General features: G+C 56.4%; 7 protein-coding genes across 7 annotated transcripts; 5 read left to right on the top strand and 2 right to left on the bottom strand.

Annotated features, from left to right (window-relative positions):
• Positions 1 to 931: 931 nt before the first annotated feature.
• On the bottom strand, positions 932 to 1,417 carry EX895_001860 (uncharacterized protein; the record flags this gene model as incomplete). Its single annotated transcript, XM_029882459.1, has 1 exon — positions 932 to 1,417. One exon carries the CDS (start codon positions 1,415 to 1,417, stop codon positions 932 to 934), a length of 486 nt encoding a protein of 161 aa, XP_029741314.1.
• A 2,007-nt stretch (positions 1,418 to 3,424) lies between these two features.
• On the top strand, positions 3,425 to 3,742 carry EX895_001859 (uncharacterized protein; the record flags this gene model as incomplete). The annotated part of the gene is made up of 1 exon (XM_029882458.1): positions 3,425 to 3,742. One exon carries the CDS (start codon positions 3,425 to 3,427, stop codon positions 3,740 to 3,742), a length of 318 nt encoding a protein of 105 aa, XP_029741313.1.
• A 484-nt stretch (positions 3,743 to 4,226) lies between these two features.
• EX895_001858 (uncharacterized protein) lies at positions 4,227 to 5,975 on the top strand (the record flags this gene model as incomplete). Its single annotated transcript, XM_029882457.1, has 1 exon — positions 4,227 to 5,975. One exon carries the CDS (start codon positions 4,227 to 4,229, stop codon positions 5,973 to 5,975), a length of 1,749 nt encoding a protein of 582 aa, XP_029741312.1.
• Positions 5,976 to 6,338: 363 nt separating this feature from the next.
• EX895_001857 (uncharacterized protein) lies at positions 6,339 to 9,719 on the top strand (the record flags this gene model as incomplete). The annotated part of the gene is made up of 1 exon (XM_029882456.1): positions 6,339 to 9,719. The coding sequence occupies one exon, from the start codon at positions 6,339 to 6,341 to the stop codon at positions 9,717 to 9,719; it is 3,381 nt and encodes a 1,126-aa protein (XP_029741311.1).
• A 209-nt stretch (positions 9,720 to 9,928) lies between these two features.
• Positions 9,929 to 11,032, bottom strand: EX895_001856 (uncharacterized protein; the record flags this gene model as incomplete). Its single annotated transcript, XM_029882455.1, has 1 exon — positions 9,929 to 11,032. One exon carries the CDS (start codon positions 11,030 to 11,032, stop codon positions 9,929 to 9,931), a length of 1,104 nt encoding a protein of 367 aa, XP_029741310.1.
• Positions 11,033 to 13,941: 2,909 nt separating this feature from the next.
• Positions 13,942 to 17,805, top strand: EX895_001855 (uncharacterized protein; the record flags this gene model as incomplete). The annotated part of the gene is made up of 1 exon (XM_029882454.1): positions 13,942 to 17,805. One exon carries the CDS (start codon positions 13,942 to 13,944, stop codon positions 17,803 to 17,805), a length of 3,864 nt encoding a protein of 1,287 aa, XP_029741309.1.
• Positions 17,806 to 18,658: 853 nt separating this feature from the next.
• On the top strand, positions 18,659 to 19,867 carry EX895_001854 (uncharacterized protein; the record flags this gene model as incomplete). The annotated part of the gene is made up of 1 exon (XM_029882453.1): positions 18,659 to 19,867. The coding sequence occupies one exon, from the start codon at positions 18,659 to 18,661 to the stop codon at positions 19,865 to 19,867; it is 1,209 nt and encodes a 402-aa protein (XP_029741308.1).
• Between the last annotated feature and the right edge of the window lie 106 nt (positions 19,868 to 19,973).

The raw sequence follows: 19,973 nt of genomic DNA, 5'->3' as shown, positions 1-19,973 counted from the left end.
GTTTCGCTCGGCTGCAGAGCCGGCAGGTCGAACTCCCTATCGTTGGTATCTTGAATCTGGCCTGGGCTCATAACTCGCGATGGTCCTGTGGTATCGTAGCTTCAAGGAGGTGGACGATGGCTGAATTGTGGTCGACACACGAGCTCGCACGTTCATAAAAGGAATGACCGAGCTGACTTCGGGCGTTCGAAGGTATGAGTGAGATGGCAGTGTGAGAACGCGTGCGTCTTGCTAGTGATCCCAAGTACCATGTAGTTCATAAGCCAGTTTCGACGAAGAGCGGTTCGAGATGAGAAGATGTAGCCGGACACAAGCTTACAAACCTTGATTTCCTGCATGTACGGCCCGGCCCAGTGGCGCGGAACTGAGCTCGAGTCATTTGGAGATACGAGATACGAGTAAACGTGGGTTCACCATCACCCGCCTAACGAGAGGCTGCTGGCCGGTGGCAAGAAGCGAGAGAGGCACACGCGACTGTACTGTACTGTACTGTATTCCAAAGGGTCTTTCAAATAGTCAATTTTTCAATCAACGCTCCACTACTGCGAGTCCATCTGTTCAACAGCACCAACTGCCTCGGCTTATTCCAGGCGGTTTGACGGGTCAGCCTAACAGGTGCTATACCACGAGCTCGGTTGACATCCCCTTCATAGAACAGACCTACTCTAAGGATCACCAAGGTGGCGCCGGGGTTTCGTGCACTGATCCTGTCAAGTCTTCGGGAGCCCGCAAGGCTCTCCCATGGTGCGCGCCTTGGCGGTGGTCACGATCATCTCATGCCTGGTGTTGGCAGCATTTGCACAATCTGTATTCGGCTCGTGCTTGTTTGTAGTGTCGCTGCTGCCCCACGTAGGGTCCTGCTCTGCTCAGAGCTGGCTGACAGCGTTGTCGAAAAAGCTGTTCGAAAGCTGATCCTCGTTGTATGGCAACATCAGGCGGCGTTTCGCTCTGCTTCATTGTCGTAGGGATCACAAGGATACGATGTGATGGCTTGATGGCCGTAGTGAAAGGTGAGAGGCAAATCAATGGCATAATCCGCTTCCATTCGGCTCGTGGCTTCAATTTCGAGTGGCGCTCCTTTAAAAGAGTCCGGATGGACGCCGACAATCATCAACTGTTTGTCCTCGTGCGACTTGTCGTCAAGAACGACAAAGGATACAAAAGCGAATGTTGTTTGCTCTTCGAAAAGCCTAGGATACACGTAGTCGCGTGCAAGCCTGAAGGGCGTCCAGCCCTCGAAGTTGCCCTTGATCACTTCGAGATGCAGTTCCAGGTCGAGACCGTCTCCACTTATTGCGGATCGCTCTGCTATTTCGCACTGACTTTGCACCCATTCGTCCGGAAAGGGCCGGGACGAGGTGATGAAGAGCGCGACCTTGGTTGGTGTGATAAAGGGGCGAGGTGTGGCTGTCGTCATGCTATAGGCAGAGTGTCGGATAGTCTCAGCTCTGTCGCTTGCTGATCGTGGTGAAAAGGACACCTTGGTGTGTGGGCAACCTCCAAACCTTGAGTGCAGGCATTTTACTGCTGCCAAAATCTAGAGATCCACGAATACAGTATTCGCAGGAGCCTCCCCAGCAATCGAATGTTAAAAACCCACCATCCACCACCTTACCCCAGCAGCGCCCCCAGACGATTGGCTGCACAAGTCTCTGCACAAAAGCCGAGACGTCGGCACAAGTCTCAGACGGACGAAGCAACTCGCTTGGAAATATTCCTTGGTCAGTTCCAGAACTTGGACGCCGTTCAGGTTTGCTCGCGATTATGTGATTGATTCCGCACTCGACGAGGAAGACTGCCAAGCCATTCGCTCGTGTTTGCTTTTGATTCCGGACGATCAGCCACACCTCGACGATCAAGTCCTACTTATCGGTGTACAGAACATCCGCACGCGGTGCTGATCCTTGTCTTGTGATAACGAAGCAGAGCGCAATACTACAGAAGGAGCGAGGCTGCTCACGAGATGAGTTGGCAGAGCCAAGCGCTATTGACTTTGGACAAGCTTCTGACGACAATCTCTACACTGATATCTCGACGGAGACTTAGTGAAGTCAGTGCTCTACTGGTCTCGACGTTGGCGTCGAGCTTCTAGCACATCGCAGGTAAACTTGACCAGGGCGACGGTGAGAGCTGAAATCATGGCAGCAAGGTTTAAAATAGCCCATGCAGCAACCAGAAACGGTTGACAGCTGACGGAGCAATTGCCATTCGAGTCACGGGTTATGTACTGGACCAGAGACCACGAAGGGCAGTCAGGGCAAGGGCGAGCGGGCTGAGCATTATGGGGTGTAGCAGCACCAAAAGCCTGAACCAGACATAGGAAGGAAAGAAGTCTAACGCCCATACGGATAGCGGCACGAAAGCGATGGCGAGCAGGCCAAAGGCGATTAGATCGAGAGAGCACTCGTACACGGCAACCAATGTGAACACCAGTGCGAGACTGATCGAGCTATTCTTGACAAGCGCAATGGACTTTTCGTCGAACTGCATAAGTGGCTTGACCGTCCAGGTAGAGAAGACCAGCGTCTAACCAGGCTCGTACTGGGTCACCCTTTGAGGAACGTATCTGTTTAAGACATCGAGAACGATGCAGAACCAGTGTACGGGCAGCAAGCACTCGTGAGAAGGTTTTGAATGTTCGCTTGCTTGAATGTTCAGGCGCTGGTGCTCCGTGGTGGTGATGGAGGGGACAGATAGATTGTTGACGGAGGATCACGAGCTGAATGGAAAGAGATCCAAGTGGCTGTAGAAGATGGGTTTGGAAAGTCGCGCGACCCCCGTGGCTGATGCGCACTCTGCAATGAACGGTCCAACTCGGGCTATGCTACGTATTGGGATGCGCATTCGGTTGTGCAGAGCCGAGTCTGCACCCTGTGCACTTTTGGCAGAACAAGTTGAAACATCTGGCGCCAACAGAGAACACTCCAACCGGGCCATCCGAACACGACTCTCTCGGTGAATTTTCTCGCAGAATCACGCACTAGAAATACGAATCGACCCGGCCCAAATTCAGACGGCAAATTGTGATCTCAAGGAATAGCGGCCGACGAGAAGGCGGGCGTGGACAATTGTGCACTGAGCTTCGCTTTTCTGATGGTCCGAAGGGCAGAGCGTCAAGATACGATGGATTGTCTCCGGTTTCGATGCTATCATTGGGTCAGGCATAAGCGAGCTGTATGGCTTTTTCCTACGCCAGATGGAAGCTTCTAATGGCGTCGGCACAAACCCGCGAGATTGCCAAGACGAAGCAAAGGACGGGGTGAGAAGCAGCCAAGGTCGATTTCCTTGCGCTAAGCCTGTTGTTGCCTACGTGGCTGCGTTGGCGCGTGTGTTGTCAGGGCCCATATACAGTAGGCAGCACAAATGTAAACACTAGACTTACTGCGCGTTCTTGACGACTTTCGTCCACCACCTAGCCTCACTAATGGCACCTCGCAACTCTTCCTTCCGACTCGCCGCACTCACCATCGTAGCGGTGCTTGCTCTGGTCTACCTAAGGTCGCCCTCAATGATCCAAATTGCCAATCCCGCTAGCGAATACTGCATTCAACAGGGTGGCACGCTCGAAATCGTCCGGGACAAGGATGGCAACGAGATGGGCATGTGCAAGCTTCCCGACGGTACCGTAAGGGAAGAGTGGGAGTTCTTCCGTTCGCAGCATCAGCAGGACGAGACAGGTTCCTCCCAAGGTGGCGATCAAGTTGCAACTGCCGGCGACACACAAGCTTCCAAACAAGAATAGGGATACCGACGCAGAGACGAGTTCCGTAACGTTCGTCCAATGCAGCTAGCTGATCGATCTACAAAGCCAATGAGCAGTTTGTTCGAGATGATCTCCTGAACAATACAATTCATACCCTTCATATTGTCCCTGGCTGGCTGTTCCATATCGCCCTGCCTGAGTCGCTTGACGGACGACAGAGAGTCACAGCCGACATTTGTGACGAGCCAGTGAATATCGGCGATGGGCCGAAACCCGGCAAAGTTGGAATTTCGCATTTGACGGGCCAAATCCAGAAAATTTCCCCCGCTCCCCGCTCTCCGGCAACCCCGCTTTTTATCGACCAGACACGCGTGCTGCAGCCCAAAGCTAGAGAGCACGTCCCGGCTGTTGGCCCAAGGTCGTTAGGGCTTGCTTGCTTGCTTGCATCTCAACCATCATCCTGCCGGACCCCAAGTCATTGCCAACGCTAGCAGTTTTCGACACTCTCTGTCCACGTCGCACCATGTTGGCAAGGCACACTTCCACACGACTCGCCGCAAGCGCTATTCGCCAGGCTCACAAAAGCTTGAGCGCGCCTGCCAGAACCTACCGTACATCGTCTCGCTCGCCTTTCGAGGACCAGCAGAGCGTTCTTCCCAACAATGTCGATTCCTCCTCAGACGAGTTCGTAGCCAACAAGGCCTACATGGACGATCTCGTCGACAAGCTCGATGCTACCCACGCAAAGCTCGCATTGGGTGGAAGCGAAAAGGCGAGGGCGCGACATGTTTCTCGAGGCAAGATGCTTCCCCGCGATCGTGTCGCTGCGCTCCTCGACCATGGCTCACCTTTCGTCGAGTTGTCCCCCATGGCAGCCTACGAAATGTACGGCAACGATGAAATCCCAGGCGCAGGTATGATTGCCGGCATTGGGCGTGTCTCGGGCACAGAATGCATGGTCGTCGCCAACGATCCAACCGTCAAAGGAGGAAGCTACTATCCTATCTCTGTCAAAAAGCATTTGCGCGCTCAGGCCATTGCTCGCGAGAACCGCTTACCGTGCGTCTACCTCAACGAGAGCGGTGGTGCGGCCTTGCCTCACCAAGCAGACGTCTTCCCGGACGAGAACCACTTTGGACGCATCTTCTACAACATGGCCCAGATGTCAGCACTGGGCATCCCACAGATCTCGGTGGTTCACGGCATCAGCGTAGCAGGCGGTGCTTACGTCCCCGCCATGGCAGACGAGACCATCATCGTGCGCAACCAGGGTACCATCTTCCTCGCTGGTCCCCCGCTCGTCAAGGCTGCGCTAGGAGAGGTGGTCGACGATGAGACGCTGGGTGGAGGCGAAATGCACTGCAGCGAGTCCGGTGTCACGGATCACCTCGCCATTGACGACGCCCATGCTATCACATTGGCTCGCGAAGCGGTGGCCAACCTTGGCCTGTGTGGTCGCTCCAATACCGCGCTCGGCGATTCCGAGTTCGAACAACCCCTCTACGATGCTTCGGAGCTTCACGGCATCATCCCAGAAAATGCACGCAAGCCTTTCGACATTCGCGACATCATTTCTCGCTTGGTGGATGGCTCGCGTTTCCACGAGTTCAAGAAGCTCTATGGCAGCACCATCGTCACCGGTTTTGCCAAGATTGCTGGTCAGGACGTGGGTATCATCGGCAACAACGGCGTTCTCTTTGGCGAGTCGGCCAAAAAGGCGACAAGCTTCATCCAGCTGTGCAACCAGCGTCAGATTCCGCTCGTTTTCCTGGTCAACGTGACCGGCTATATGGTTGGCACCAAGGCCGAGCGTTCCGGTATTGCCAAGGACGGCGCCAAGATGGTGCGAGCGGTAGCCTGTGCCAACGTGCCCAAGTTCACCGTGATCGTCGGAGGCAGCTTTGGCGCGGGCAACTACGGCATGTGTGGACGAGCCTATAGTCCGCGCTTCCTGTGGATGTGGCCCAACGCGCGAGTCGGTGTGATGGGTGGAGAGCAGCTCAGTCAAGTCATGAGCACAGTCAGCAGCGACAAGGCCAAGCAAGAGGGTCTCCGCGACAAGATCGAAAAGCAGACGCTTCCCGAGTATGCCACCGCGCGTCTGTGGGATGACGGCATCATTCGACCTCAAGACACCCGCAGCGTCTTGGCCCTCGGTCTGAGCGTCGCTAACACGGGACGATGGAGAAGCTCGCAGCGCGGCGATGCTGGTGGCTCTCGGCACCCTGCCTGGGATGGAAACAACTATGGCGACGGCGTTTACCGCATGTGAATAGGAGAAATCTGTCCTTGTTGCAATACAAATCGGCATTCTACTACCAGGCTTGAAGGGAATCGATTGAGCCTGATCTCGCTCAAGCGTCAAAGGCGACCCCACGTTCGAATCTTTTCCAGGAGGAAAGCGTGTGCTGTGACGGCCTAACAATTTGAAACATTGAGCCTTTTACGCGTCGCGCGACTGAATGGAAGCGAGATTTGAACTTTACAAGACAGCGTGTTAATCTCGAGTCGCTCTCCGTTCCTCTCCCTCTTCCCCTTTGATCACGACAACGACAAGTACCTTCGTCACACCCCCTCTTTGACTCGATCGTACAAGGTCTTGGAAGCGGGTCCTGTGCTTTTCGGTCTCGTTACAATGGCCGACACAAGCTTGCTCGAGGGCAACGGCCTTCTCGACCTCGACCCGCCCGCCACCGGCTCTCTTCTGTCCCAAGCCAAAGCAGACGAGCTCTTTCCCGGTGCAGGCGACCCCTTTCGCGAACGAGACACCAACATTTTCAGTCCTATCAACTCCCAGAACGAAGCACAGAAAGCACTCAATGCTTGGGGCTCCCAGGCATCGGCCAAGCTCGATCACAAGGCGTACACACGCAGCCCAGAGCGAGGCGATACAATGGACTTTGATGCACCTCTCGACCTCGACCAACTCCTAGACGAAGAGATGGTAACCCAGCAACATGCTGCACCGACAAACAGACATCCACAACCTGCTTCGCCCGATCTTGACTTCGATCAGCTTCTCGAGGAAGAGATGTCTCTCACGCGCGAACAACAACACCACCCAGAGCGATCTTCTGCAAATTCGCAGCAGCTGAATCAGGACGAAGATGAATTGGAGGCTTTTCTCCTTGCTGAACAAGAGCACACAGCGTCGCATCCGACCCAACGGCCACATTCGCCTCTTCTTGAGTTCACTTCCTCCCGAGCCTCTTCGTCCGTATCGGACCTTCTTGAAAGCAACGGTTTGCTTGGCGACTCTTCTCTGCCCAGCTCGCAACACTCGATCGCTCCAGCCCAAAAGTCACACAGCTTGACGGCCGAACCATTCCCGACATCAGCTCAATCCTCTTCTAGGGCCATTGAGGCCCTTTCTGCGCTTGACGCGGTGGGGCAATCGCCGGCTACGGACTTGGGCAGTATCGAAGCTCAAGCAGGGCCATCTCGACTGCCCTCACGCGTCCGCCCGGCTGGCATTCCCAAATATATCCCCGCCGGCTTTGTCGCCGCGACCACGATGGACGGCACCGTTGTCCGCTTCGAAAGACGCAAACGCATGAAAGGGTGGAAGCCGCCAGCCGTCATGTCGGACATCGATGCTTCGCAGCTCCTTGAGCGACCCATCCACCAGCTGCTGGATGCCGTCCAAGCTCTGAAGGCGCTCGATGTGGTGGAGCGCGGAGAGGCGCAACAGCAGCAAGCTCAATCATCGGTCAACGTTGATACAACCGAAGTTTCTAGAGCTGCATCGCGCATGTGGGTCGACAAGCATCGACCCGCCAAGTTTACCGAGCTTCTCGGCGACGAACGCGTCCATCGCGAGGTGCTCGGCTGGCTCAAGGAATGGGACGAGTGCGTCTTCAAGCGCAAGAACCACCGCAAGGAGCGTCATCGTCAGTACATCCAGGCCAAGTACGGGCTCCCCGACAGCGGCGCTGGCGACAAGGGAGGCGAGCACTCGTGGAAGGACCCCTACGGCCGTCCCAAGGAGCGCATCATGATGATCTCCGGCCCACCCGGCTTGGGCAAGACGACGCTCGCGCACGTCATTGGCGCCCACGCAGGCTACAATGTCTACGAGCTCAATGCGAGCGACGCACGCTCAGCGGGGGCTGTGGAGGATGTCATCAAGATGGCGCTCGAGTCGGGTAGCTTGAAGGACCCGAGGCCGACGTTGGTGGTGATCGACGAGATTGATGGCGCGACGGGAGGCGGGGGAGGAGCTTCGGGCGAATCGCATGGCTTTGTGCGTGCATTGGTGCGTCTGGTTGAGATGGGCAAAGGCTCTGGTCCAAAGGCAGCGGGTCTGGCTTCGCGCGGGAAGAAGCAGCAACGCAAGGGGTTCAAGCCCCTCCTCCGACCCATCATCTGCATCTGCAACGACCTCTACGCTCCGTCGCTCCGAGCATTGCGGCCCATGTCGAAGCTCGTCCGCTTCAACAAGCCGCCCACCAACCTGGTCGTTAAACGTCTGCGCGAGGTCTGCGAGGCCGAGTCGCTCTCCGTTGAAGCGCGTGGCCTGTCTCTGCTTGCTGAGCTGACCAACGGCGACATTCGCTCTTGCCTCAATGCATTGGAGTTTGCCAAGACTAAGAACATTGCTCTGACCGAGGCCGCTGTCAAGAGCGCCTCGATCGGCATCAAAGACACGGGTGGTACCGTTCACAAAGCGTGGGAGATGCTCTTCAGACGTCAGAATCGCAAGCAGGCAGCCGCATCCAGCATGAAAGGCGCCAATGCACACGCCACTGAAGGCGATGCTTCGCCTTGGAACTCGTCGCGCAAGGCGTCTGCACCGGAACTGACCTCGGATGGCAAAGAGCGGCAAAAGGAGTTCAACCTGATCGACACGGCTCACGAGAACGTCAACCGCATCATCCACGAGGTGTCCAGCTGCAACGAGTACGACAAGCTCGCCCAGGGCTGCTTTGAGCACTACCCGACGCTGCGTGCTGCCGATGGCGGCTGGAAACGCTACCGCCAGGTGCACGACTGGCTGCACTTTGGGCAGAGCATTACGACACGCGCGTGGTCGCAGGGCAACTACGAGCTGCTCGGCTTTATGCCCTGGTCCTTTGTCTGCTGGCATCTGCTGTTTGCCCATGTTGGCAATGCGCTGCCCGAGTATCCGAAAGTCGACTATGAGAACCATCTCAAGACGTCTGCGTTCAACGAGATTGCGACGCAGATCGTCGCCACTCTGCCTGCCAACGTCCGCTCGCAGTTCAACCGGCAGTCGGTCATCACCGAGCTGGGACCCTTGCTGATGCGCATCCTCACGCCGGATCTTCGACCGATCAACAACCAGCTGTCGCGAGCCGAGGACAAGCAGGCGTTTGGCTCGCTTGTCTCGATCATGACGTCGCTCAACCTCAGCTTTGTGCAGGACAAGATCTCGGAAGAGGAAGCGGCGGTGACGGGGCAGACGGCGGGTCAGCTTGTGTACAAGCTCGATCCTCCGCTCGACATTTTCACCCAGTTTGAGGGCAAGCGGTCCAAGGAGATCGGGCCGTCGCGCTTTGCGGTGCGGCAGCTGGTGGCGAGGGAGATGGAGCGCCAGCTGCTGCGCAAGAATGCAGGGGTCGAGGGCGTGGAGGACGATGCCCTGTCGACGTCGAAGAATGCTACTGCCATCTATCGGTCCAAGAGCACGAATGCGGCCGAGGCTGCACGCGATGCGATTAGGAACAAAACGGAAAAGATCGCCGTCGACTTTTTCGGCCGTCCCATTGTGCAAAAGAGCGCCTCGGTGCCTGCAGCCTTGTCCGGCGTGCCGATTCCGGAAGGAATGGGCGGCAAGAAGAGAAAGTTACCAGAGGGCCGTTCATCTAGCACGTCCGAGCTGACTTCGCCGACGACGGCAACGGCAACGGCAACGGCGACAGTGAGCGACGAGCCAGCTGCAGCTGTTGCGAGTCAAGGTGTCGCCAGCGAGGACAAGATCAAGGTGTTTTATCGCTACCACGAGGGCTTCTCCAACGCTGTGCGTCGACCGATGAAGATTTCCTCGCTTCTGTAGGCATCACTTTCAATCTGCTGCGTTTTGTTCGGATCGTTTCGAATCTCTCATCCGTCGTCGATCAAAGCATTCAGACGGTGACCGTGTTAGCGGTGCTGTGTAGAAGGATTGCATGCAAGAATGAAAAGTGATCCGAGGCGTGTTGTTACAATGAGCAATGCTGGGTGTGTACGAGGGGTGTGCTATCTACCATCAATGTATCTTTGACATCATTTATCCTTGTCGCGACCGAAAGTGAGTCCGTAGCCAATGACGCGATCTCCACTCTCGAGGCAAGGCCAGCTCTGGCCTTTCTGCTGCTTGGTGAGAATCAGGTCGACCTTGAACTTGGTGATGTTGAACGACGACTCAGCTGGAGTGATGGCAGCAAACGGTTTGAGTACCTTTCGGAAGCGACGCGAGCGAGACGATCCAGACGCTGGAGGCAGCGCAAGCGAGAAAACGACGCCGTCTTCCTTGAACTCGATCGAGCTGTCTGCCGCATCTACCGCCTTGGCATAGACGGTGAGGCGCACGTCGTTGGGGGTTTCATAGTGGTCCATTCGGCAGTCCACGCTTTCTTCTCCATCTGCATCGCCGTCCGTGGCTACTTTAGGTGCGCCAACGAAGAGATGGCCCGACTTGGCGGTGGTGCATGGCTCGATCTGCAAAAAGTCGTTGAAGTCCAACACCCTGCGCTTGCAACACGACCAGCCTTTAGAGCCTTCGTGGAAGATGGGCGAGCCCTTGTGGTGCTTGCAGGCTTCGCTGGCTCGGTCGCGTGCTCCACCTGGGTGCTTGTATCCGCATCCTCCGCGCTTGCACACCAAACCCGCCGGAAGGGCAGCATCGCCTTCGATGGGGTCCTCCTCTTCGACAGTCTCGGTGTTTGCCCGTGCCTCTTTGCTGTCTGCGCTCGTCGATTGGGCTGCATTCTGCGCTGCCAGCAAAGACATACCCTTGAGTGGCTGAACAACTTCGGCCGCCGACTCGGCATTTCCGAACGTCTCTTTGCCGTCCGCGTCCTTCGTCGCTGGCTGTACGTCGGCGGCTGCGGATGAGGCATCTTGGTCAGGTACGACGACACCGTTCTTGATGGTTGGCAGCGCCTGCTTCTCTGTCGAGTGCGCATTGGCGGTGCTGCAACCTTTGATGGCGAGGAACTGGTCAAACTCCATGACGGGCTTGTTGGTGTCCTTGCAGCATGACCACGACTTGAGACCCTCGTGAAAGACAGGCGCGCCCGGGTGGTAGATGCAGGATGCTGCCGCCGAGGACGAGGCAGAGGCCGGATCAAAGTCGACGCCGCAGCCGCGACGGGTGCAGATGACCATTTTCGAAATGCTGAGTCGGTGTGTGATCACTCGAGTGGTTGTGGAAGGACTGAAATGAGAGAGAGGAAGCATGCTTTTCCGTGCCTTTGAATGATGTCGGACGATCCGCTTCTTCCAAAGCCGCGGGCAATGGCGCTCTCCCTCGTCGTAAAGTCCGCTTCGCTGCTCCGACTTCTTTTTCTTGGAATTTTGTGGAAGCCTTTCTGAATCCAAATCCCCGATAAGGTGGCCCAAAGGATTGTTAGCATCGGCGATAAGACGCGTCCGCCTCTTTAGATACAAAAGCAGAGGCGCGAAAAAGTTGTTGCGGTCGACGGCTCGCAACCCTCAAGGTTGCGCATAGTAGACGGAGGCTCGTGATAACGCTAGTCTGTTCAGTGGAACCGGGTCGGAGTCGGAGATTGGTGTGGCTTCTCGAGACTGAGCAGGATCGTCGGAGCTGCAACCTTTCGATCTGTACCCATTCAGCGTCGTGCCGTACCTTTGATTGCACGATAAAGGGGATGCCGAGATGGTTGGAAACGAGAGTCGGTGAAGCAGGCACCAAGGTGATGGCCGTGCCCTTTCCCACCACGGTCGGAGATCAGACGGACCATCTGCATCAAGCAAGAGCGGTAACCACAACGCAGGAAGCCTCTCAGCGTCTAACCTTCCGCTTCGTTGCTCCTGGCGACCGTTACAGGAGGGCTAAGAATGATGCTATGCGAAGTGCAGGCCAACATGCTCCAACCGAAGCAATTCTCGCTGCTGCGCCAAGAAGTGCTGTGGGGAACAGGAAGAAAAAGAAGCTCATGTCTGGCTGCTCTGAGGACGAGGCATCGGCTAGGTACGTGGCTGAAGTTCTTTGGAAACGGGTCCGGATCGCGTCCCGCGCTGCTGAGCAGGACACGCCTGCAGAGCAAGGCATGAAACATACTTCATCCCCACTCGCCCCGCTGCTCTCCAATGTCACATTTGCCTGTGCGCTGCATCATCGCAGAGCCATGTAAGGGCCATGTTCACAACATTGCTTCGAAAACTCTGCTTTACGGAGACTGACTGCTGTTTTCAAACTCGCCATTGTCTCATGCTGCTTCCACCGTACCTCGAACCCGAGCAACGGAAGAGGCATCCCGAGTCTGGTGTGGCGTGAAAGCGCCGCGGACGGTCCGCTCTCAGCTAGCTGGAGGCGAAGCGAAACGCAAAGGGCAGGCCGCGCACGATCCAAGCTCGGGAAGCTTTACGAGTGGCTCAAGGCCACACGTTCTTGCCAACGAACAACACGTTTGCCGGCGCGTGCGATTTTGCACCAAAACACGCACGCCTCTGAGAGCATTAATTTTTTCGAAACAAAAAATGTAAAACAAAAAAATTCTCTCGCGGCCCTGTGTTTTTGTTGTTGTGTTGCTTTCGGGCCCTCCTCACGCGTCAGCCGAGACCAACACCTGACGCATGTGCCAAAAGATCTGCGCTTCGCCTGCATGGCATGCATCTTCATTACTCGCTGGAACGGCGGCACCTTGTCGGAGTTGCCGCTCACGAAAATTTTGCTACGAGGTCGGCGCGGTGAGCAAAACGACTCGATGCCTTGCGATGATGAAACGGCGTTGACTGCTTTGCTTCGGCTCAAAGCCGCCGTTGTTCGTGGTCGCCTATCGATGTGACGGTGTGCTTGCGAGCAGACGTGCACTCCACGGGTCGCGGCAGCTACGTGTGCCTGGCGGACTGCCTTCGAGACGAGGTTTGAACAGTCCTCCATGCGAAAATGTGGTTCGACAGAACCTGAGCGGAAGTGCAAGCCGCCCCTCTGCATGCGTCGTCTGGCAAGCCACCTTTTGTGCTCCTATCTTTCGCGCCGCAGCCACCTCGGATCGCTCTCCGAAATGCCCCTTTGATTCAAGCAGAAACGTGTAGTGTTGTTGTGGCCTGCTGTGGCCGCCTCCTTAGCGAGTTCGGCTTCCCCACTATCTGGAGCTTCCAAAGTGCGAGGCAAGACCCTGTCGCCATCTCTCTCCAAGGCTTGATGCAGTCTCGGCCCCTTCCTTACACGCAACTTGGCTCAGTTTGGCGAGCACCTTTTTCACGCTTGAAACTCTCTTGCGTCAAGTTTTAAAGTTTATTTTTCCTGCAGTATGAATCTTTCTTCTTCTTTCTCGCTCTGCCAAGAGAAGGCGTTCGGCTGTTCCGTTTGAAAGGTGCAACGCAACACCTTCCGTCGGTGTTCCAAAAGCGAACTGGAGAGTGCCGTGGCAAGTGTGAGATGCAGGTGTCAAAGGATGCGGTCTCATGTGTGCAGCAAACTTCGTTTCCGCGCCCGAGACCCTGGCTGTCTCGCTTTCAGAGCCAAGAAGAGCGTTGCGTTGGAGTTGTGTCTCCTTTCCACAATCACAAGCTGAAGCTGAGTTGGCTCACTCCCACGCACGTCCCGTCCTCTCAGTGCATGTCGACGGCATCGTAAGCAGAGTCGCACCTTTCCAATCACCACCACCATCACCAACACCTATCACCAACCACCCTCACCAAACATCTCGAATCATATCGGCAAGAATTGGCCCTGGAAGCCTCACCCAGCCACGACTCGTTCGTTCACTTTTCCTCTAGACGGTATCGCTGAGCATACACGGATTCTCTCAGTGCAGCTGTCAACTATCATACTCTCCAAGCCGCCCGGCATATACCCACCAATCAGCAGGCAAACTTGCCTTCCTGAAGTGCCCCTTGCAATGCCAACGATTCCAAAATAAACCCTTCCGTGCCTACCCCGCTTCCTGCCCACGTCGGCTTCCGACGACCACCTGGACCAAATGCTCTCATCAGGCGGGCGTTCAGCTTTGCGACCGCGGCCGCCGGGTCAACGTAGATCATCTCAGTCACCACAACCACCAGACGTCAGCACGTTCGACAGTGTAAATGACGACAAAAAAGGCCCAATGCCTCGACCACCGCTCACCGACATACAGAATACCGTATCCAACTCCACCAGCATTGACCATGCACAGACATTCAAAGCAGGCGGTCTGGTGGTTGGCCTTGCGTCCCAGCCCAATGCGCAGGCTATCTCGTCTCTTGATTCTCACATGCTCAGTCCGTCATCGAGTGCGTCAGAGCTCGACCATGCTCGGCTCGAACGCCTTGAACGCCACGAGCTCGAAGAGCTCTTGATCGAGGCGAGCCGCAAGATGCGCGAGAGGGAGCAAAAGCTCGTGGTTGCGGCCAACATTGGCAAAGCGCTGCTCGAAAAGAATCTCTCCCTGCGAAGCGGCATCATGACCAGCATGGCTTCCAGTACCAGCCTCTTTGGTCTCTCCGACATTGAAGACATGATTAATGACTTCGAGGGATCAGATCCAGCTGCATACACGGACAATCACGTTGACGACGATGGAGTCTGCTCTCCACCGCGACCGATGTACTCCCCTCCAACCACAGATATCGATGTCCTGTCGCTGGGCGAACTCTCGCCAGCAAGGTCGTGCTCGGACACCACCCCACTTGCCCGGCCCGAGGTCCTTCCACACGGAGGTCCCGACTACTTCAGTAGGCCAGCAGCGGGTCGACTCACACAGCATGAGGAGACGGGCTCCTTTGTTGCGGAGGCTTCCTCAGCGGGTACCGAGAGGGCGATGTGGGTGCCCAGCGAGGCCGGCCTCATTGCATCGCAACCATGCTCTCCAAGCGCTTCCATATCAAGCTTTGCTTCGCATGCCTTCCTCTCACCGAACGGGACCACGTATCGCGTCGCCTCGAAGCGGGACCCGACAGGCAGTCGCCACAGACCGCGTCCATCGCTTCTACAGGTTCAAGCCTTGGAAGCACAGAGGCAACTTGCTTCTCTTGGCGAACAGAATGACGTGCTCCATCAGCAGATATCCGAACTCCAGAACGAAGCAGAGGGTGCCCGTTTCGAAGGCAGCAAGAAGCTCAGTCGACTCAACAAGGAGATTCGCGGACTCAAGGCGGAGCTCGAAGCGGCTACACGTCGCAACGTCGAGCTCGAGAGCACCCACCTGGCTGCACGTCCTCTTCTGGCGTCTCGGTCACCTCTGCGAGATCCATTAGTTCATGGTCGTTCGAGCGCTCCATCTCCGCTATTGGTCCGTACAGGAAGCCGTCAAGGGGCCACCGCGACGTCTCTGGCGCCTTCTTCAACTCCGCCTGAGAAAGACCAGCCGATCACGGATCATGCTGGTCTGATCCCCTCTACCTCCAATCTCGAGGACTTGGTGCGCTCTGCCCAGACCACAGCTGGCGAAAGTGCGCTGCTTTTGCAATTGCTTGCCAAGATCAAGGAGCTCGAAGAAACCAACTCAGCCATGGCCAAAGCAGAGGAAGACTTTGGCAGTAGAATGGGCCGAGCCATGCAGGAGGACGAGCGTCTCCGCGACGCCTTCAACACGGTCGGCCAAGATCTTGGTGTGGATACCAAATCATCTGCATCCTGGACCAGCCCTGACAAGGCACGCAATGCTATCAACTTCATGCCCCAGCGAAGCGCATCTCAGCTGCCGCCCTTACGGGGTGCGTTTATCACTCCGTCCCACTCGCTACGCAGCCTCGACTCACTCGCCTCCGCAGAAATATCGAGCAACGGATCTCCAATCTCTCCAAGCCAGAAACGAAGAGCACCCGGCAATCGTCATGTCATTGAACACCGCAAGACAGTCCGCACCGCACTCCATCGAGCCAAGAAGGAGCTCGCCGCCGACATTTGGGGTATCAACAGCGATCGAGCTCCCACTGACATGTCGCCTTCGTCCACCGAGCAGTCGCTAGGCACCTACTCGATCGATCTGAGTGCCAGCAGCAGCGCCTCTTCATCGCCGCGGGGCAAACACGTGATCCGGAGAGCCTCTTCCAACTCGGTCGGGCTTGGCGCTGCGAGCAGACCTCGCATCCGCATCACGCCCTCGATCGAAGATTTGGGCCAACGAAGAAAGATGCACGAGGAGATCATTACTGGACCACCCCAAGATTCGTCTCAGGCCGGAGAGTGGCAAGATGTTGCTACGCCTACACTATCCACCTTCCCTCAGAACGCTTCGCTGAGCCCATCGGATGCGATGCAAGCCTACTCTGCGCGCCTGCAGGTTCAGCCCCAATCTGACCCAAAACGCCACGACAACACATCAGGAATGCCTGACAAGAGCATGGAACCGAAGCGACTCGGTGAAAGCGCGAGGGTGGTCTTGCCACTCTCTCAGCACGGATCGTTCAGGCCCACAGCACGGATCCGCAGATCCAGATCTAGGTCCTCGTCATTCGGCTCTCATTTCGGCTCAGGGCATTTGGCTGTTTCGCTCCTTCAGAGCCCCGATCCATTCATGAACCCCTCTCCTGCTCGGCATCGACCCAGCTTGAACCGCAGCCCAACCTCCGTGTCGTCCCAGCATGGCAGAACATTGGGAAGCGAGCTTGGCAGCATCTTTGGCGGCGATGATCGCAAGCATGACTTTGACGATGATCTCCCGCAGCGTCGACGATCCTCGGCGGGGAGACAGACTGACGACGAACCTTCGAAACCGCAAGCACTTGTGCTGCAATCTTCCACCCGTACGGGAATCCTCGAGTTACGATCAAGAACCAAGGGCGAGCTGGAATCGGACCGACCCACCGTCAATGCCGGTCGACTAGTCCCGCACAGCGACGAAGAGCATCAAGATGATCTGGAGTGCGTGTTGATGCAGTCGATCCATGATCAGATCGAGGAAGGGCTTGTCGATAACACTGCGCTATGTCCCCGCGATGCGGCGCTGCTGGCCCGTGTGGAAGCCGAAGAGCAAGGCGCTTGGCTGGCGGAGCACCCTATCATCGAACATGGCGGTCTCTTGGACGAGGACGAGCCACGCAGCGCCCAGTTTGACCTCATCAATGCCGTCGTCGAGCATCAGGCTGTTGCGTGGGCAGACGATGACGACTATGGTCGGACCATCAGCCACCGCGAAGCTGTCAAGCTCGGCCTCGTGGCGCCAAGCTCGTTGACTTTGGCAGGTCGAGGCGTTCGACTGCTCAGCGGTAGGTCAAAGCACGCTCCCTCCGCATTTGGCTTTGGACGACCTTCCAACAGCAGGAATCAACAGAAAGTGGAAAGTACAAAGAAAGAAGCTTTTCGACTCGAGATCGAGTCTTCCGACCAGGTCGAGCATCGTCTTCGTATCGAGACACTTCTTCGTAGACGACGGCAAGAGCTGTTGCGCGAGCGCGGATTTATCGACGAGTGGGAGGTTGATGTCGATGAGCAAAAGCAAGAGGCCGAGCTCGTCGCCACGTATGCGCCAACGCCGCAGCGTCTGCAAGAAAAGAGGCTGCGAGGTTTGGTGGGTCTGATGTCGGATGCATGGGATGCTTCGCCTCGACGTACATCGCCGTTGAGTCGAGACCCGCACCGGTCCACCCAGCAGTGGGTGCAGGATTTGGCCTGCATCTCGCCAACGAGAAAGGGACGATCTGCTGATCAGAATGTAGACGAAGACGACGATCTGATGAGCCTCGACTGCTTGCATCCTGAGGACGGCGAGTTTGAACTGCTCGACTGTCCGACGTGGAAGAAGCAGGGCGGACGGGGCACCGATTACTTCCCCACTTCATTCCGTGCACGCTACCGTCCCGCCATGGTCAAGCAGAGGGTGGTGCATGTGTCGCAGGTCACGTATGGGTGGGTCGAGGAGTGGGTGCAGTTTGCCTTTGTCGTCTTCCTCGCCTTTGTCGTGATGGTCGAGCAGGGGCCGAATCGCAACGTGCGGCGCGAGAGGCCGGCTGCAGTTGCGCGCCAGGCGCTGTTGAACAAAGCGGAGTAATTCGACACTTTTTGTCGCCACCGACCAATTCTGTCGTCTTGTGGACGGGCACACACATCATACGGCATTGCGCATCGTTTCATTTCGCTAGTCACCAATCACATCGATACCCGTCTTTCATATTGATAGCCAATACACTCTTTTCTTGTTACGAACTTACCCTGACAGTGCATTGTTCATAGCACGCTTGCAGTTCAGACGCGCTCGTGGCACACTAATTTTGGTCGGTGCCAGCTCAGCCCGCAACTTTGGGTGGAACTTGAACGTGTTTAGACGGGTGTCCGGGCTGAAGAGCAGCACCCGTGCCAGACACGACCTCAAATGCGCAAGAACGATACCGTGGTAGCCAGGCCGAGTCGTAACGGTTCATGGAAAGCACATATTGATACGTACATACAGGAGGAATGTAGTAGTAGTGGGCTTCACCACATGGTCGAGCTGACTACAGGGCTGGCTTCGCATAACAGCCCGGTGGAACAATGGAAGGTCACAGCTCCCGATCAATCGTGCCCATCGCTGGACGAACTACCCCACATGTTTCCCAGTGGGAAGCAACAACAAAGGTGCAGGAGGTGCTCGGCGGAATGACTGCGAGTGTGCCGTGGAGGTCATGTGCTGAGTGAGTCGTGATTCAGCTTGAGCGGTGCCTGTCTTTCAGCTGTGGGTCGATGCGGGTACTGCGAGGCAGCGCTACAAGAATTAAGAGCTGATGCTACAAGTTTGTGCCACAAAGTTGGTGGGAGACGCGAGGGTATAAAGTACTCCGACCTGTCGCAGCGTGCAGCTGTTCGCCCATAACATCCTCCCATCCCTCTTTCTCCTCTACTCGTACCTAAACGTACTTATGGCAAGGATGTGGTTTCACCCCATTCCTATGATCCTTTGTGGACTTCTCGTCCTGGCGGCCTTGGCCAGTGCCAAGCCCACCGTGGCCGTAGCTTTCATGGACGTCAAGTTCGACGACAAGGCTGCCATATGGTCTCTTATGCTCGACGACAGATACAGCAGGGCCATCGCGATCACCTCCGGGATCAATGCGCACAAAAAAGCAGCCCAGGAGCTCTACGAGTATCTCGGACGACAGAACATTATGCCCATCGGTAAACGGTTCGACACGAACAAGCTGACGATTCTGCAAGGCGATAACGGCTTGGGGAAGGCAGCTCCCCACGAAGAGTGGTGGCGAAACCAAAGGGAACTCAGAGTCGCCGAAGCGACCGAAGCGACACTACGACCGCTGCTGCGCGGTAATCAAGTGAGGGTCTTCCAGATCGCACCTACAGTTCCGTCCCAGGTCAAGGCCGTCATCGAAGCGGCGGACCCAGGCTCGATCGACTCGTACATGCTGTTGCACGGTTACAACAGTAGACAAATCAACACTGAACAGCAAGTGTCGTTCCTGAGAAGTTTGCAATCTGAGCTGCGGGATAGAAATCCGATGGCCTACGTCACCTTTACCTCGTCGTTTGATACGTACGCAAACAAAGACGGAGGCAAGCAGCCGTACACAGCTATCCAGCACATGTTCCCCAAGGAGGATCTGGACCAAGCCGTCAAGGATCCATTCTGGTCCGGCCAGATCCTCAAGGCGCCTTCGGAACTCAAGGTCGGTCCGTTCCGAGTTCAAGACAGAGCGCAACTGGACAGCATGATCTACCACGCCAGGATGGACCCGCTGAAGAACAAAGCTAGCCGCCAGCAACTTCTGGGCTACGTTCAGGCGGGAATCGAAGCCGGTCCGAGGCAGCCACAGCTGAAGAATGTTCTGCATAGGTTCGAGAACAAACTTGTGCAGGAGTTCCGTGGCAACAATCCGGTCACGCTGGAACTCGCCGATGCAGCTCACATTGCAGCGTTCCATCGCCACTTGGACAGCATTGCAAGCCCCAGACCCTCAGGGATGGAGCTGCGACCCATCAAGTTCGGTGCTGGGCCGTACGCCGAGAATGCTAGGATCCCTTTTCAGCAAGGCTCGAACTGGGACAACCACGGCTATCTCCTTACTGGAGCGGACAGAGATATTGATCTCGATTACATCAAACGCTTGGCTCAGATTCACTAGACTGCTTCCGAAAGCAAACCTGGACGTGCTGATGCTGACGCGGTCGGAGTTGAGTCCTGGCGATCCGCGGAAGGGCTTGACCATTCTGCATCCACTCAGTTCAGTT

Source organism: Sporisorium graminicola, chromosome SGRAM_12 (genome assembly GCF_005498985.1).
Source record: "Sporisorium graminicola strain CBS 10092 chromosome SGRAM_12, whole genome shotgun sequence".
NCBI lineage: Eukaryota > Fungi > Basidiomycota > Ustilaginomycetes > Ustilaginales > Ustilaginaceae > Sporisorium > Sporisorium graminicola.
This window is presented reverse-complemented; position numbering and strand designations above follow the sequence as displayed.